Source organism: Mustela putorius, unplaced genomic scaffold (assembly GCF_011764305.1).
Source record: "Mustela putorius furo isolate JIRA1106 unplaced genomic scaffold, ASM1176430v1.1 tig00003853_pilon_pilon_pilon, whole genome shotgun sequence".
NCBI lineage: Eukaryota > Metazoa > Chordata > Mammalia > Carnivora > Mustelidae > Mustela > Mustela putorius.
Window position 1 is genome coordinate 11,904,482 of NW_025422005.1, and position 15,749 is coordinate 11,920,230.

General features: G+C 47.9%; 1 protein-coding gene across 2 annotated transcripts in view; it reads left to right on the forward strand.

Annotated features, from left to right (window-relative positions):
* Positions 1–5,614: 5,614 nt before the first annotated feature.
* The window catches only part of PADI4 (peptidyl arginine deiminase 4), a 37,421-nt gene continuing 27,286 nt past the window's right edge, over positions 5,615–15,749 (forward strand). For both annotated transcript variants that reach the window (XM_004741359.3, XM_013048512.2), the window contains exon 1: positions 5,615–5,748. In XM_004741359.3, coding sequence (XP_004741416.2) covers positions 5,657–5,748 — 92 coding nt within the window. In that variant the 5' untranslated portion in view covers positions 5,615–5,656. The remainder of the gene's footprint in view (positions 5,749–15,749) is intronic.

Below are 15,749 nucleotides of genomic sequence, written 5' to 3' on the forward strand. Positions count from 1 at the left end.
TTAGCTCACCCAATTTCAAGATGCGACCATGATAATCAAGGCTGTGCTTGGTTGGGGGATAGACACTTAGATCAAGAGCACAGAAGCGAAAACCAGCTCACCCAAGTATGGCCGACTGATTTTTTGACGAAGCTGCAAAGGCAATTCAAAGCAGGAAGGAAAGTGCTTTCAACAAATGGTTGATGGAGCAAAGGATGTATCTTAAACAGTTTTCAATTCAATATAGTATTTCCTATGCCTGTTCTCTGCCCCAGACATTAGTTCTAGTACTAGGGGTATAGCAGGGAACACAAAGGGAAGTCCCTGCTTTGGGGGTGCTGACATTTTCATGGTCCCCAAGAGAAATTCTGGGTGCTGGAGAAGCAATGTGGGCACCTGGGATCAAAGATGGGGTAGAAGCCAGCTCCAGAAAAGGAATTAGGATGCCCTGACCTTCATCTGGCTGGATCCCCTTCCTTTCCTGAAAGATGGCATCGTGGACGTTTGTTTGCAGGCGATCTATGTGGACAGACCTGTGTCCCACCTCGCGTCTCTGTCCCCTGGCATAGCGCTCAACCATCCACGACTAGCAGGTGTCTTCCCTTCATCAAGCTGCTGTGGGGTCCGCCTGAATGGGCACAGTAACAATGGTGCAGGGTGGGGCCTGGCACACGCCAGTCATGACGTTGCCTTGTGTGTCCATGAATCTTTCCAGAGCCTACTAGGGTTCTATGAAGGAAAGCAGAGAGGTACTGAGCCAGACAGAGCTGGGGGAGCAAAGAAAGAGGGAGCAAGGACCCCACCCCCACCCCACCACTACCTGCACGGTGTACTTAGACAAACCTTAGTAGGAGGGAAAGATTTGCCAGTTTCTCCCAATCTGGATGATCTAGACACACGCCTACTTTTCTGCTTGAAGTTATGGAGAAGTTGGGGAGGGTGGTTTTGTGCTGGAAGGGGTTTCAGAACTCATCAGCCAAGGGACCTGACCAGGAGGCAGCTGCGTGGCAGGCAGAGTGGGACAAGGGACAAAGTTAGACCCAAGTGTCGCCACTTCTGGTCTGCGTAATCTTGGGCAAGTTATGTAAGCCTTTTAAGACTCGATTTCCTCACCTGGAAAGTGGGGAGAGCGTAATTCAGACATCCACGTTGCTGCAAGGATCAGAGCATGTTAAGGAAAGTTGGGTTTGAAACCTGTTCAGGAGCCCGGTGACCTTGAACATGGTGCCTTACTCCTCTTTAGAAACGAGATCATAAGTCCTGCCCACTGGGTTATCTTGATAACTGGAAATAATATCGCCAAGGACCTGGTGACAAGTTTGGCACGTACTAATAGACTATGGTCTCTGTTATCATCCTGGGTCCTTGTGAATCTATTTTAAATAAAGCCCAACCTAGCTTCTAAGAGAGTTCCAGGCACTTAGGAGGCTCTGGTAAGTATTTGTTGAGTGAAGAGCTACGTAAATGATCTGAACGTTGTCCGTGGAAGAACAGCTCAGCCATCCACTCCAAACACGGTGCAGCCCTACACCCAGTCTCGGGGGCTCAGGGAGAGTCCCCGATGTCAGTGTCTCTTCCCAAAATGATGTCATCACAATCTCCTGGAGGAAGGGCATACATCCAGCCAGTGGCTGGGGCATCCGCTCAGGTGCTGGAAGGGGGGGAGAGGGGCCCCTTCCTGCAGTGTTTCTGGCCTGGGCCTTGGGCCAGCTGCTCTTGTACCAGACAGTTTGCTTCCCAAATTACCCAAGTTCAATGCCCTCCAAGAAGTAACAACCAGGCTGGGTTCTGAGGGATCCTTGCGGGGACCTGTCCTCAGGGGCTCCGCCCTGGGGTTCAGGGCCCGGCTGGGTGCCAGAGAACACTCTGGTCCTCAGTCATAGTGTTTAGTGAGCACCTACTAGGAGTCAGGAGCTATTCTAAGGCACCGGAAACACAGGGGAGACCTGTGGAAGCCCTGCCATTATGTGTGTTAAACACGCACACACACACGTAATGATAAGCTATAACAAATTTCAGGAAAAACACCAAAATGCCCTATAAGGGAATAAAGAGGAGCAAAGATCAACCAGTGATGTTCCTGCAAAACAGCCACAGTCATGGACAATTTGTTGTCATTGTTGTTGTTTGTTTGTTTGTTTGTTTTCAAAAATATTCATTTATTTATTTAAGGGAGAACGAAAGAGAGAGAGAGAGAGAGAGAGAGCAAGCAGGGGGAGGGGCAGAGGGAGGCGGAGAAAGAATCCCAGGCAGACACTGTGCTGAGCATGGAGCCCAACACAGGGTTCGATCCCACGACCCTGAGATCATGACCTGAGCTGAAACCAAGAGTCAGACGCCCAACAGACTGAGCCACCAGGGGGCCCGGACTTGGATGCAATTTGTGCATCACAATGTGGTTTCTATCTCAGAAACGTGCAAACAGCCTTTGCATCCAACAGTGCTGCATACTGAATCATGCTCCCCCCAAATTCCCAAGTTGATGCCCTGACCCCTCCCATGTGGTTTTTGGAGAGGAAAAGAAAAAACCAGAGAACTAACTCTGTCTGTTTCTCTCTCTCCTCCCCGCCCCACCCCCACCATGCAAGGCATAGACGGCCATCTGCAAGCCAGGGGGACGGTCCCCCCCAGAATTCTACTGTACCGGCACCATGATCTAGGACTCCCAGCCTGCAGAACTGTGAGAAAATACATTTCTGATGTTGAAGGCCACAGCCTAGGCTGTTTTATTATGCAGCCGATCTAGGACAGGGAGCGAGGACAATGATGCAGCTGGAGATGCTGGTGCAGGTACCCAGGCTCCCCACAGGTCTGTCTGCCCTCGGCTCCCTGCCCTCGGCTCCCTGCCCACCGCAGAGCCTTTCTTCTCTGCCCTGCCACGGCAAAGCATGTGAGTCTGAAAAAAGGCTTTGCTTCCTGTGTGTGGGCGTAGACACGACCCTATGAAATGTTCCCTTCCTGCCGGTGGCTCTTCTCAGTCTCTGGTCGAAGGCCCCGGGGCTTCTCCATCCACCCAGGGGAGCTCTAGATGTTGACAGCCCACAGACTTATCATTCCCAGCCTGATCCTCTCCAACTCCAGAACCATGTGTCCAACCAATGGCCTATAGGGTGTCCCCAACAGACTCTCATAGACAGCCACACCGCTGCCTGCAGCCATTCCCTCCTCAACTCTCCCCCATACCTGTAGCCAGCTCCATCCCTCCTCGGGCTCATCTCCTTGGAGAACTTGATTCCTCACTTTTGCTGATGCCCTCCCCCCCCCCACCCGCCCCAGTCAGGTCCCTCTGCAAATCCTATTGGCTATATTGTCAGGGAATGTCCAGAATCTGACTGCTTCTCACCTCCTCCACACTAGCACTGTGTGCCTGGCCCCATCACCTACCACCTGCCAGAGAGCAGCAACCTCCTCACTGGTTTCCCTGTGGCTGATTCTCCCACAGCGGCCAAAGAGATCAGACCGTGGTCCTCCTCTGCCCAAAATGTCCCTGTGTCTCTCCTTCTCACTTGGGGTAGATGCCAAAGTCCTCATTGTGGGAGGCCACGTTAAGGCTTGAGACGAGGACCAAACCAGGCCCTGACTTGTGCCTCCTTTAAAGGCTAAATAGCCGAACAAAAGGCTAAGGTCAATAAAGTCCAGTAGCACTGAGAAAGGGCCTGTGCTACGTGTTGTGTGCGCGCCTACGTGACTTCCCACAGGTTTGCTAGTCAGATACAGACGATAGGGCCGGGGTCAGAAATTCTTGGCTGGTCCTTGCTGTCCTTGCGCGGGCTCTAGACGACACCACTGTAAGACTGAGCTGTGCTTACACAAACTATGTCTTGAGTGGCCTGGAAGTCAGTATATTTGGCGCTAGAAGGTCTGCTATTGGTGCTTGGGAAACAGATCATGGGAAAGCTTGAAGGATTTTCTGTGCATGTTGCAAACTCTTTAGTAATCAGCTAAAAATAGATACTTTCTTATGATTGTTTCTGTTAGCTATATAATGCCTCACAGCCTTGAATAAAATTGGCACTATTGGACATCCTTCCTGGTGCTCCTCCTGCCCCCATCTCTTTGTCTCTTAATTTCTTTTCACCATCCTCTTACCCTCTGGACCCTGGTCGGTTTGTCGCACCGGCCGCGACATCTCATAACACCCGCAAGGCCCTTTGTGACCGGCTCCGCACCCTCTAGCTTTGCCCTCCCTCCCCACTCCCTCCTGTATGGATTCCAGTCATGCTCCAGGCATGTCTCTGCCTCAGGGCCTTTGCACAAGTTGTGCTCTTTCCTCAACCTGGAATATTGTCTCCCCAAAATCCACATTGTCACCTCCCTCAAGTCTGCTCAGATGTCCTCTTTTCTGACCACCCTATTTGAAATGGCAATCTATCCCACGTCCTCTTGTTTCGTTTTTCCACAATGCTAATATACTATGTCATTCACTTATTGTATTTATTGCCTATCTGTTGTCTCTTTCTATTAAAAGAAAAAACATTCCACGAAGACAGAATTATTTGTCTGCTTTATTCGCTTTGCATGCTTAGTGCCCCAAACAGGGCCTGGCAAACAGTAGGCAATCAAGAAGTATTTGTTGAATTAATAAAACTGCTTTGGGCTTGTTCTCTCGGTGGCTTTTTCATAGACAGTGTAAACCCCAAATGCTGAAGAAAAATGGGGGGGAAAAGGAAAAACAGAAAATCACACCAGGAGACCTAAGGCTTGAGGTAGAGCCCGGCCCTGCAGCTGATTTGCCGTGTGACAGCGGGCACACCACTGCCCCCTGGGTCTCACCCTCCCATCCCCAGGATGACTGGATCTGGTGGTGAGGGTCTTCTCAAGTCTGGCAATGGACAGCCCCCTCCCCGGCTTCCATCCGAAGCTCAGGGGAGTCCTAACCCTGGGCCCAGCTGGAGAAAGTGGGCTTATTAAGGCCAGCTGTGTGGACACACCAGAGGGTCACGTGGCCACATCACCTGCGGCACAGCAAGGCTTTGAGCCTTGAGAAGGCGGTCTGGGGCCCGGACGCCCACTCTACGCATTGTGGAATCTTGGAAGTATTACTTGGCTTCTCTGTGCCTCAGTTTCTTCTGTCCTGTGGGAATCATGGTGATTCCGACCTCCAAGAGCTGCCTCGAGGACCAGGTGGGGAAGAGTGATAGTGTTTACCCCACAGGCCTGCTTCAGTGGGTGAGTCCACGTGAGGGGCAGAGAGAGCTGCCTGGTGCACAGAACAGACCCAAGAAGGTGCGCTGTCACGTGGGTGGGCCAGCCTGGGGAGACTGGTCCCAAGCCAGCTCGGTCCTCGAGTGCATAGCCCAGGGGTGACCTCCTTGCTATGATCCCCTGAGCTCCATGGCTTTTCTTGCCATGTTGGATGGACCCCGGTGTTCAGGGCCCCAGGCATGCAGGGGGCTGTGACGTGAGGACCCAGACCTGCACTCGAGGCTTCCTGAGCCCCTGATCCTTCCCAGGAGACTAAGAGAGCCAGCTTGGCGTGATTCTGACATTGACATTCATGCGGGTCGGAGGGGCAGCTCCTGGGCAGGAAGAGCAGCGGGAGTACACGCCCTGGGATCTGAGTGGGGAGGGGCTAAGGAGCCTGTAAACCACAGGTGCTGACTCATGGCTCTGCTGGGCCCTATAAAGGAACCAGCCAAGGGGCTTCCTGCAGCTGGCGGGACGGGCTGGCGGGATTATGGCTCAGGGTGCGGTGATCCACGTGACCCCGGAACAGCCCACCCATGCCGTGTGTGTGCTGGGCACCGAGACTCAGCTGGATGTCTACGGGTGAGCAGGGACATTCTGGGGGCGGGGGACAGGCCCACCGATGCTGGATGAGCAGGTTCTGCAGACATAGGACGTGGGGTTGGCTCAGGCTTTAGGCTGCAGCCTTTGTAGCTGCTGCCAGGGGAGATGCTGGAGGGGTGAGGCTCGTATGGTCCTGGGATGTGCTGGATTCCAGGCGAGGGCTCCCCAAGGCCTCACCACAGGTGAATTATCACAGGGCAAGCAGGACCTTCGCCTTTCACCATTGAGGCAGCTTGGAGCTCAGAGAGGGTGTGTGACTTGCCAAAGGTCACACAGCAGGTGTGCCCTGGAAGGAAGGCGGGGCCCTGGACTTCATGACCCACACCTGGTTCACGGTGCAGTTCGTTACCTGCCCCCACCACACACCTCTCAGCCAAGCCTCCCTCCACGGGTGCGGAATAACCTATGTGTGGTGGGAGAGGCTGGGGCGGGAAACCTGTCCCTGCTGTTGGCCAGCTGGCTGGCCTTGGCCAGCTGAGCTTCAGGTCCCTCATCTGTGAAATGGGGACGATACCGACTCCGTAGGGTGGTCAGAGGGATTGAATGGGAAAGGCCGTGGGCGTGCGGAAGTACTTAGCGCAGAGCCGGACGTATTGCTGGTGGATTTTCATCCACCCATGCATCCATTTACCCAACAAATACCAGCTGCACACCTACTATGCGCCCGGCCTGCGCCAGGCTCCAGTGATGCAAAATGGTCTATGGACGCTCAGCAAGTGTGCATGGTCAGTGTCATTATCAATCATCGTAGTGGCCGCCCCGGGCTTCCTCCCACCCAGGCTGGACGTCTGTGGTCCTAGTATGTGGCCATAGGAGTGCCTGGGACATTTCCTCCAAGTGTCACTGAGTGCCTGACCCCCGGGCCATGGTGGAGCAGCAGTAAAGTTCTGGGGTGCTGTCTGGAGCTGTGGCTAGGAGGCAGGAGAGAGAGAGGCCAAGTGGTGAAGGATAAAGAGAGACCCATGTCACCTGAGGCCACTGAGTCTTCCAGGAGTGAGCTCCTACCTCCGTGAGACGGTCCACGCCCTGCCCATCCCCTACGACAATGGCTGCCGGCTCCACCCCACTGCCTACACAGGACTCCGTCATCAGCCTTAGGAGGCAGGCAGTGCTGTTATTCCCATTTTACAGAAGGGGAAGCTGAGGCTCTGAGAGGTCCAGTAACCATGTAAAGCCACACAGTTCGTAGGTGAGGGAGCCAGGATTCAAACCGGGCTCTGGGGCCCCACCCCCTCACTTCCCATCCACTCTTAACAGCAGCCCGGAGCCAGCCACCACCCTGACTGTGGCCTGAATTCCCTTCTGGAAACACAGATGGGGTTGGTACTGCCTCCTCTCCAGCTCTGTTCCCCTGACCTCCTCCCAGCACACGCGTGCTCCACGCCCCTGCCGGAGCCGTGTCCTCTACCGCTGGGCTCAGAGCCCCCGGGATAGAAAGACAGCGCTGCAGAGGCAGGAGCAGACCCAGGGATGTAGGAATCTCTTCCAGAGCTGCTGCTTGTGATTTTCATTCTGCATTTGGGAAGTACTTTTCCTATAATGAGAAGCATGTTGATTATACTTAGACAAAATCCCACCGACCTGAGACAAATATTGAAACCCGTCGAGGGCTTTCTGTGATGCTCGTGGCTGGAGTCAGGGAGGTAGCGTGACCCTGGCTACTATGTGCCAGGTCCTTCGGTCGGTGATGTCTAATGAGCCTGTTTTAGAGATGAGTAAACTGAGGTTTCAAGGTCATGCAAATTCAAGGTGACCAAGCCAGGAAATTCAAATCCAGGACTGCCAGACCCCAAATTCACTTGCTTCCGTAGCACACTTGGCCTCTAAGTGCTGTGGCACTGGCCTTGTTGGGCCCTGCTGCCTGGTTGGTGGAGCTCACGCAGCTTCCAGAGGGCTTGGAAGGACCAGAATGTTGTGGGTGGGGAGGGTCTGGAGTCGCCAACCATGGAAGATGGTGGGTGTCCTGATGCTGCTGTCAGGGGGCTTGTCCTCTTCCTCCCAGTGTCTCCTTCTCAGCAGATAGTTACTCAGTGTGACAGTGGGGAGCCTGGATGTCTCTAAGCCTCAGTTTACCCACCTGTAAAATGGGAACATTAACATCCGTGCTCTTGGGTCGTGGTGAGGATGAAACCACATAAGGCATGCTGAGTGTCCTCAGAGCAGTCCCCCTTCCTGTAAGGATTGTGTGAGCCACTGAAGGCGAGCGTCTCAGATGCTAAGTGCTGTCCAGCCTGGGGTCATAGGGAAGGAGATGCTGGATTCAGGAGTTGGAGGGATGATGTCACTTGTCTGGGGCTCAAGCTCTCAGTGTTGGCTCTGCAGAGGCTAGTAGAAATCACTGGAAGACCAGCTCCGGATTGTCTCACAACAGCACACATGGCTGCTCCCCACCACTCACAGTGAAAACCCCCTTATGTTTTTGAAAGTCCCTTGTTTGGAGACCTGAGAGGGTCTAGAAAACAGCCAAAGGAAAGAACAGACATTCCAGGTCCAATCCCGGTGGCAGGGACACCCACTAGTGGAGTTCAGTAGATGTGGCATGGTGACCTTGTCGAGGAAGACTTGGGGGAGCCCACAACGGGACAGCAGATCCTCTGGCTGAGGAAATCGCCCTTCTCCTAGCCAGGACCCCTTGGGACCACAGAGCTTGCCCCCACCCCATCCTCTGTTCCCCCAGCTCAAGGTCTGGCACATAGCACGGACACGTACATCTGGGGAGGTGAGGGGTGGCACGAGGAACTCAGTGTGACCGCAGTATGGAGAGAAGGTGGAGGTAGGCCGCATGAAGGAAGGGCACTGGCACCATCCCGACCCATTGCGCAGAGACGCACAATGCCTCAAGCTGACCTTGGCGAGGTGTCTGCAGCCCTCTGCCTCAGTCCGGCACCTGTGAGATGGAGAGAAGGTTGGTGGTGAAAAGCCAACGAGCTGATGTGTGGGAAGAACATGTGCGGGGCCTGGAGCAGAGTGAATGCTCTGTAAATGCTCGCTGTCCTTGAAGGCTAAGAACCTGAGCTTGACTTTGTGTGGATGGCGCGCGGGCCAGGGGTGGGGGCAGGGGACTGGGTAACACATGAAAGGAAATCTGGGAGCAGAGACTGGGAGAGTGTTAGGGGAAATATGTTTCTTTTTTCATCTACTTCTTGATCCTTCAAAACAGACTTAAAAAATTTGTCTCCTGAAAGAAAATAATCAAAATGTCCATCAAAGATGGTCCCTAAGTGGGAATATTCCATTTTCTTCTAGGCAGTTCTTCCCTCCTCCTCATTCCCTCCCTCTCTCCCTCTCTCCATTTCCTCTCTTCCTTCCTTCCTCTCGGTCTGCCTCTCTCCCCCTGTCTTCCTTGTTAGACCTCTATTAGCTAAAGATCACCATGGGACAAATAGTCCACAAACCCAGTGGCTTGAAACAGTAGTGGCTATTATCTTACTCTTTCTGTGGGGCAGGACTCCTCCGTGGCTTAGCTGGGTCCTCTGCCTCGGGCCTCAGCGGTCAGGGTCAAGGTGCCCGTGTGGTTATAACCATGTTGAGGCTTGGCTGAGGCAAGGGTCTGCTTCGAGGCCCCCCTCTTATGGTTGTTGGTGGCTTGCTCCATCAAGGTGAGGAAGCCAAGTTTGGGGGGAGAGGAAGAGAAATGGGGGGACAGAGAAAGGGTCTTTTGTAACCTTATCACAGACATGACAACCCATCCCTTTGGTTTTTCCCTTTGGCCAGAAGGCCCTCGAGAGGCCCTTTCCACCCTCCCTGAGGAGGGATTTACACAAGGGTATGGGCACCAGAGGTGGGGATTACTGGAGACCATCTTTGAGGTCTCCTTCTCACAGACTTTTCCTGTGTTTTCCTAATTCTGTAGAAGGAATACATGTAGCTTTTGATATAGAGATTAAGAACTTTATGGCAAGAATAAAAACAAAAAACACAATTCTAACACACATCTTTGCGTCCTTGGGGAGTGAGCTCTGCCTTTCCGGGGAGCCTCCATCATGGTCTAAATCTGCTACGATGCTCTAGTCCTTCCACTGTCTGTGGGTCACTCACTGTTACAGAAAGTGCTGCTCCGAACGATCCCGGACATGTCTCCTGGTGGACACGTGCCAGGGATGCTCTGGGGTGTCTGCCTTGCGGTGGATTGCTGGGTTTGGGGCGGGCCGATGTTTGACTTCAAACAGAACACCAAGTTGTTTTACAGAGTGATAAAGTTCACATTCCTCTGAGCAGTGTGTTAGGGTTGCCTTTGAACTGTCCACAGTGTTATTTTTCACCAGTCCAGTCACGGTAGTATCCCTGTCCCGCTATGGCCTGGATATTTTTGTTTCCTTACTCATGAGTGGGATGGAGTGACTCTTCACATGTTTGTCATCCTTTTCTGTTGCAGCCTCTCTGAATACCTGTTCATATTGTTGGCTATTTTTTTTTCTATTGAGTTATCTTTTTCATATCAATTCACCCATGTTCTTCACATATTCTAGGTGCTAAACATTTTCGGTTTGATGTCAAGAATATCTTCTCTGTAGATGATGCTAAGTCTTTTCTCTTTATAGTGTCTTTTGATGAACAGAAGTTATTTATTCTCTTCTAGTTGAACTTAAAATCTTTTCTTTAATGTTTATTGGTTTTATGCCTTGTTGAAGAAAGGACACAAAGATGCTTGTGTCATCTTCTTTTAAAAGATGCAAACACCTGTTTATGATAAAACTCTCAGTAAATTTAGAGGGGAATTTCCTCGACCTGATAGTCTACCAACAAAAAACCCTACAGATAACATCAACCTAATGGTGAGAAACTTGCAGCTTTCCCACTAAAATGAGGAGAAAGGCAAAGATGTCTCTACTCACTACTGCTTTTCAACATCATACTAAAATTTCTAGCAAATGCAATGAGACTAGAAAAGGAAATAAGAGAGATACTAATTTTGGAAAGAAAGAAATAAACCTATCTTTCTTCACAGATGACAAGGTCATCTATGTAGAAACTTCAAATGAATTAATAACAACAACAACAACAACAAACCCTAACCCTCCCCCCAAAAAACACTAAAAAGCAATTATGGCAAAGCTATAGAATACAGTGTTAATGTAGAAAAGTCCATCATTTTCCTACCTACCAGCAACAAACAAGTGGAGTTTGAAAATTAAAAACACAGTACCATTTACGTTTGTACTCCCCAAATTAAATACTTAGGTATTTAGGTATTAGGTATACATACTTAGGTATGTATAATATCTATATGAGGAAATGGCAAGACCCTGATGAAAGAAATCAAAGAAGTAAATAATTGAAGAGATATTCCATGTTCATGGATAGGAAGATTCAACATTGCCAGGATGTTCTTCCCAGCTTGATGTATAGATTCAGTGCAATCCCATTTTCTGGATGTCAACAAACTGATTCTAAAGTTTCTATGGAGAGGGAAAAAATTCAGAATAGCTAACAGTTTTGAAGGAGAATAATAAAGTTGGAGGGCTGAAACTATATTATAAAGACTTATTATAAATCTATAATCAAGAGAGTGTGGTATTGGCAAAGGAATAGAGAAGTAAATAAATAGAACAGAATAGAGAACCAAAAATGGATCTATGTAAATATAATCAACTGACCCTTGTCAAAAAGCAAAGACAATACAATGGGAAAAAAGTTTTTTCAACAAATGGTGCTGGAACAACTGGACATTTACATTCAAAAAAGGAATCTAGACACAGACCTTACATCCTTCACAGAAATTAACTCAGAATAGGCCATAGACCTAAATGTAAAACAGAAAACTATAAAATTCTCAAGGTAGTATAGGAGAAACTCTAGAGGACCTTGACAATGACTCTTTAGGTAAAATACAAAATGCATAATCCAGAAAAGAATAGAAAGAATTGATAAGTTGGACTTCATTAAAATTTAAAAGTTCTGCTCTAAAAAAGTCTGCCAAGTGAATAAGGAAGACAAACCACAGACTGGGAGAAAAAATATATATATTTTTAAAGATTTTATTTATTTATTTGACAGAATGAGATCACAAGTAGGCAGAGAGGCAGGCAGAGAGAGAGGAGGAAGCAGGCTCCCTGCTGAGCAGAGAGCCCGATGCGGGACTCGATCCCACGACCCTGAGATCATGGCCTGAGCCGAAGGCAGCGGCTTAACCCACGGAGCCACCCAGGCGCCCCAGACTGGAAGAAAATATTAACAAAAGATACATCTAATAAAGGATTGTTATCAAAAACTTACAAAGAACTTTAAAACAACAATAACAAACCACCTGGTTGAAAAATGGGCTAAAGATCTTAACAGACACCTCACCAAAGAAGATACACAGATGGAAGGTAGGCATGTGGGAAAGATGCTCCCCATGATATGTCATCCAGGAAATGCAAATTAAGACAACCATAAGATGCCACTTCACACCTATTAGAATGACCAAGATCCAGAACACTGAGAGCACCAAATGCTGGAGAGGATGTGGAAGAATACGAATTCTCATTTCACCATTGGTGATCATGCAAGATGGTACAGCCACTTTGGAAGACGATTTGGTGGTTTCCTACAAAATTAAACATACTCTTACCATACAGTCCAGTAATTGCACTCCTTGGTATTTACCCAAAGAGGTTGAAAACCTATGTCCACACAAAATTTGCACACTGATATTTATAGCAGCTTTGTTCATAATTGCCAAAACTTGGAAGCAACCAAGAAGTCTCTCAGTAGGTGAATGGATAAAGAAACTGCAGTCCATTCAGACAATGGAATGTTATTCAGTGCTAAAAAGAAATGAGCTATCAAGCCATAAAAAGGCATGGAGGAAACTTAAAATGGATATTAGTAAGAAAGAAGCCAATCTGAAAAGACTACATAGCTACCCTATGACCCAATGATTGCACTACTGGGTATTTATCCCAAAGATACAGATGTAGTAAAAGGAAGGGCCATATGCACCCCAATGTTCATAGCAGCAATGTCCACAATAACCAAACTGTGGAAAGAGCTGAGATGCCCTTCAACAGATGGGTGGATAAAGAAGTTGCGGTCCATATATACAATGGAATATTACTCAGTCATCAGAAAGGATGAACTACTTTTACATCAACCTGGATGGGACTGGAGGAGATTATGCTGAGTGAAATAAGTCAAGCAGAGAAAGTCAATTATCATATGGTTTCACTTGTTTGTGGAACATAAGGAATAACATGGAGGACATTAGGAGAAGGAAGGGGAAAATGAAAGAGGGGGAAATCAGAGGGGGAGATGAACCATAAGAGACTATGGACTCTGGGAAACAACTGGGAGTTTTAGAAGGGAGCAGTGGGGGTGAGCCCAGTGACGGGTGTTAAGGAAGACACAGATTGCATGGAGCACTGGGTTTATATGCAAAAAAATGAATCATGGGGGTGCCTGAGTGGCTCAGTGGGTTAAAGCCTCTGCCTTCAGTTTGGGTCATGATCTCAGGGTCCTGGGATCGAGCCCGGCACCAGGCTCTCTGCTCAGTGTGGAGCCTGCTTCCTCCTCTCTCTCTCTGCCTGCCTCTCTGCCTACTTGTGATCTCTGTCTGTCAAACAAATAAAATCTTTAAAAAAAATAAATCATGGAACACTACATAAAAAACTAATGATGTACTGTGTGGTGACTAACATAACATAATAATAATTTTTAAAAAGATTACATACCATGTGATCCTGACTATATGACATTCTGGAAAAGACAAAACTATGGCAACAGTAAAAGATCAGCAGTTGCCAGGGGTTGGGAAAACAAGGGATAAATAGGCAGAACACAGAGGATTTTTTTTTTGGGGGGGTATAACTTTTAAAATCATGTTAGTCACCATAGAGTATATTATTAGTTTTTGATGTAGTGTTCCATGATTCATTGTTTGTATATAACACCAAGTGCTCCAAGCAGTACATGCCCTCCTTAATACCCATCACCAGACTCACCCATCCCGTACAACCCCCTCCCCTCTAAAACCCTCAGTTTGATTCCCAGAGTCCATAGTCTTTCATTGTTTGTCTCCCCCTCTGATTCTACCCCCTTCATTTTCCACTTACTTCTCCTAATGTCCTCCATGTTTTTCTTTATGTGCCACCAAATAAGTGAAACCATGCGATAACTGACTTTCTCTGCTTGATTTATTTCACTCAACATAATTTCCTCCAGTCCCATCCATGTTGATGCAAATGTTGGGTATTCATCTTTTCTGATGACTAAGTAATATTCCATTGTATATATGGACCACACCATCTTTATCCATTCACCTGTTGAAGGGCATCTCAGCTCTTTCCACAGTTTGGCTATTATGGACATTGCTGCTATAAACATTGGGGTGCATATGACCTTTCTTTTCACTACATCTGTATCTTTGGGGTAAATACCCAGTAGTGCAATTGCCCTATTTTAAACTTTTTTTTTAAAAGATTAAAAAAAATTTTTTTTGACACACAAAGAGAGAGAGAACAAGCAGGCAAAGAAGGAGGCCAGGGCGGGGGTGGGGGTGGGGTCATGGAAAGCAGTTTTTCTAAAGTGACTGCACCAACTTGCATTCCCACCAACAGTGTAAGAGGGTTCCCCTTTCTCCACAACCTCTCCAACAATTGTTTTTTCTTGTCTTCTCAATTTTTTGCCATTCTAACTAGTGTAAGGTGTTATCTCAATGTGGGTTTGATTTGAATCACCCTGATTGTTAATGATGATGAACATTTTTTCATATGTCTGCTAGCCATTTATGCATCTTCTTTGGAAAAGTGTCTGTTCATGTCTTCTGCCCATTATTTGACTTGATTATTTGTTTTTTGGGTGTTTGGTTTGGGAAGTACTTTATAGATCTTGGATACCAGCCCTTTATTTGTAGTGTCATTTGCAAATATCTTCTCCCATTCCGTGGGTTGTCTCTTCTTTTTGTTGACTGTTTCCTTTGCTGTGCAGAACCTTTTTATATTGATGAAGTCCCAAAAGTTCATTTTTACTTTTGTTTCCCTTGCCTTTGGAGACCTATTTTGAAAGAAGTTGCTGTGACCTATGTCAAAAGGTTACTGCCTATGTTCTCCTCTAGGATTTTGAAGGATACTTTATCCAGCAAGGCTGTCATTCAGATGGACAGAGAGACCAGGAGCTTCCAAGACCAGCAGAAACTGAAAGAATATGTGACCACAAAGCCAGCCCTGCAAGAAATATTAAGGGGGTTTCTATAAAAGGAGAAAAATCTGCAAGAGTGACATAGAGCAGAAATTTACAGAGACTACCTATAGAAACAAAGACTTCACAGGAAACATGATGACAATAAAATCCTATCTATCGATAATCACTCTCAACGTGAATGGCCTAAATGCTCCCATGAAACGGCACAGGGTTGCAGATTGGATAAAAAGACAGGACCCATCCATATGCTGTCTACAAGAGACTCGTTTTGAACCTAAAGATACATCCAGACTGAAAGTGAAGGGATGGAGAACCATTTTTCATGCCAATGGACCTCAAAAGAAAGCTGGGGTAGCAGTGTTCATATCAGACAAATTAGATTTTAAGCTAAAGACTGTAGTTAGAGATACAGAAGGACACTATATCATGCTAAAAGGGGCTATTGAACAAGAGGATCTAATGATTGTAAATATCTATGCCCCCAACAAGGGAGCAGCCAACTACATATGCCAACTATTAACCAAAATAAAGAGACATATTGATAATAATATGCTAAGAGTAGGTGACCTCAACACCCCACTCTCAGCAATGGACAGATTCTCTAAGCAGAAAATCAACAAAGAAACAAGAGCTTTGAATGATGCATTGGACCAGATGGAGTACGTAGATACATACAGAACATTCCACCCTAAAACAACAGAATACTCATTCTTTTCGAACATACATGGAACTTTCTCTAGAATAGACCACATACTGGGTCACAAGTCAGGTCACAACCGATACCAAAAGATTGTGATTATTCCCTGCATATTCTTGGACCATAATGCTTTGAAACTGGAACTCAATCACAAGTACAGAGG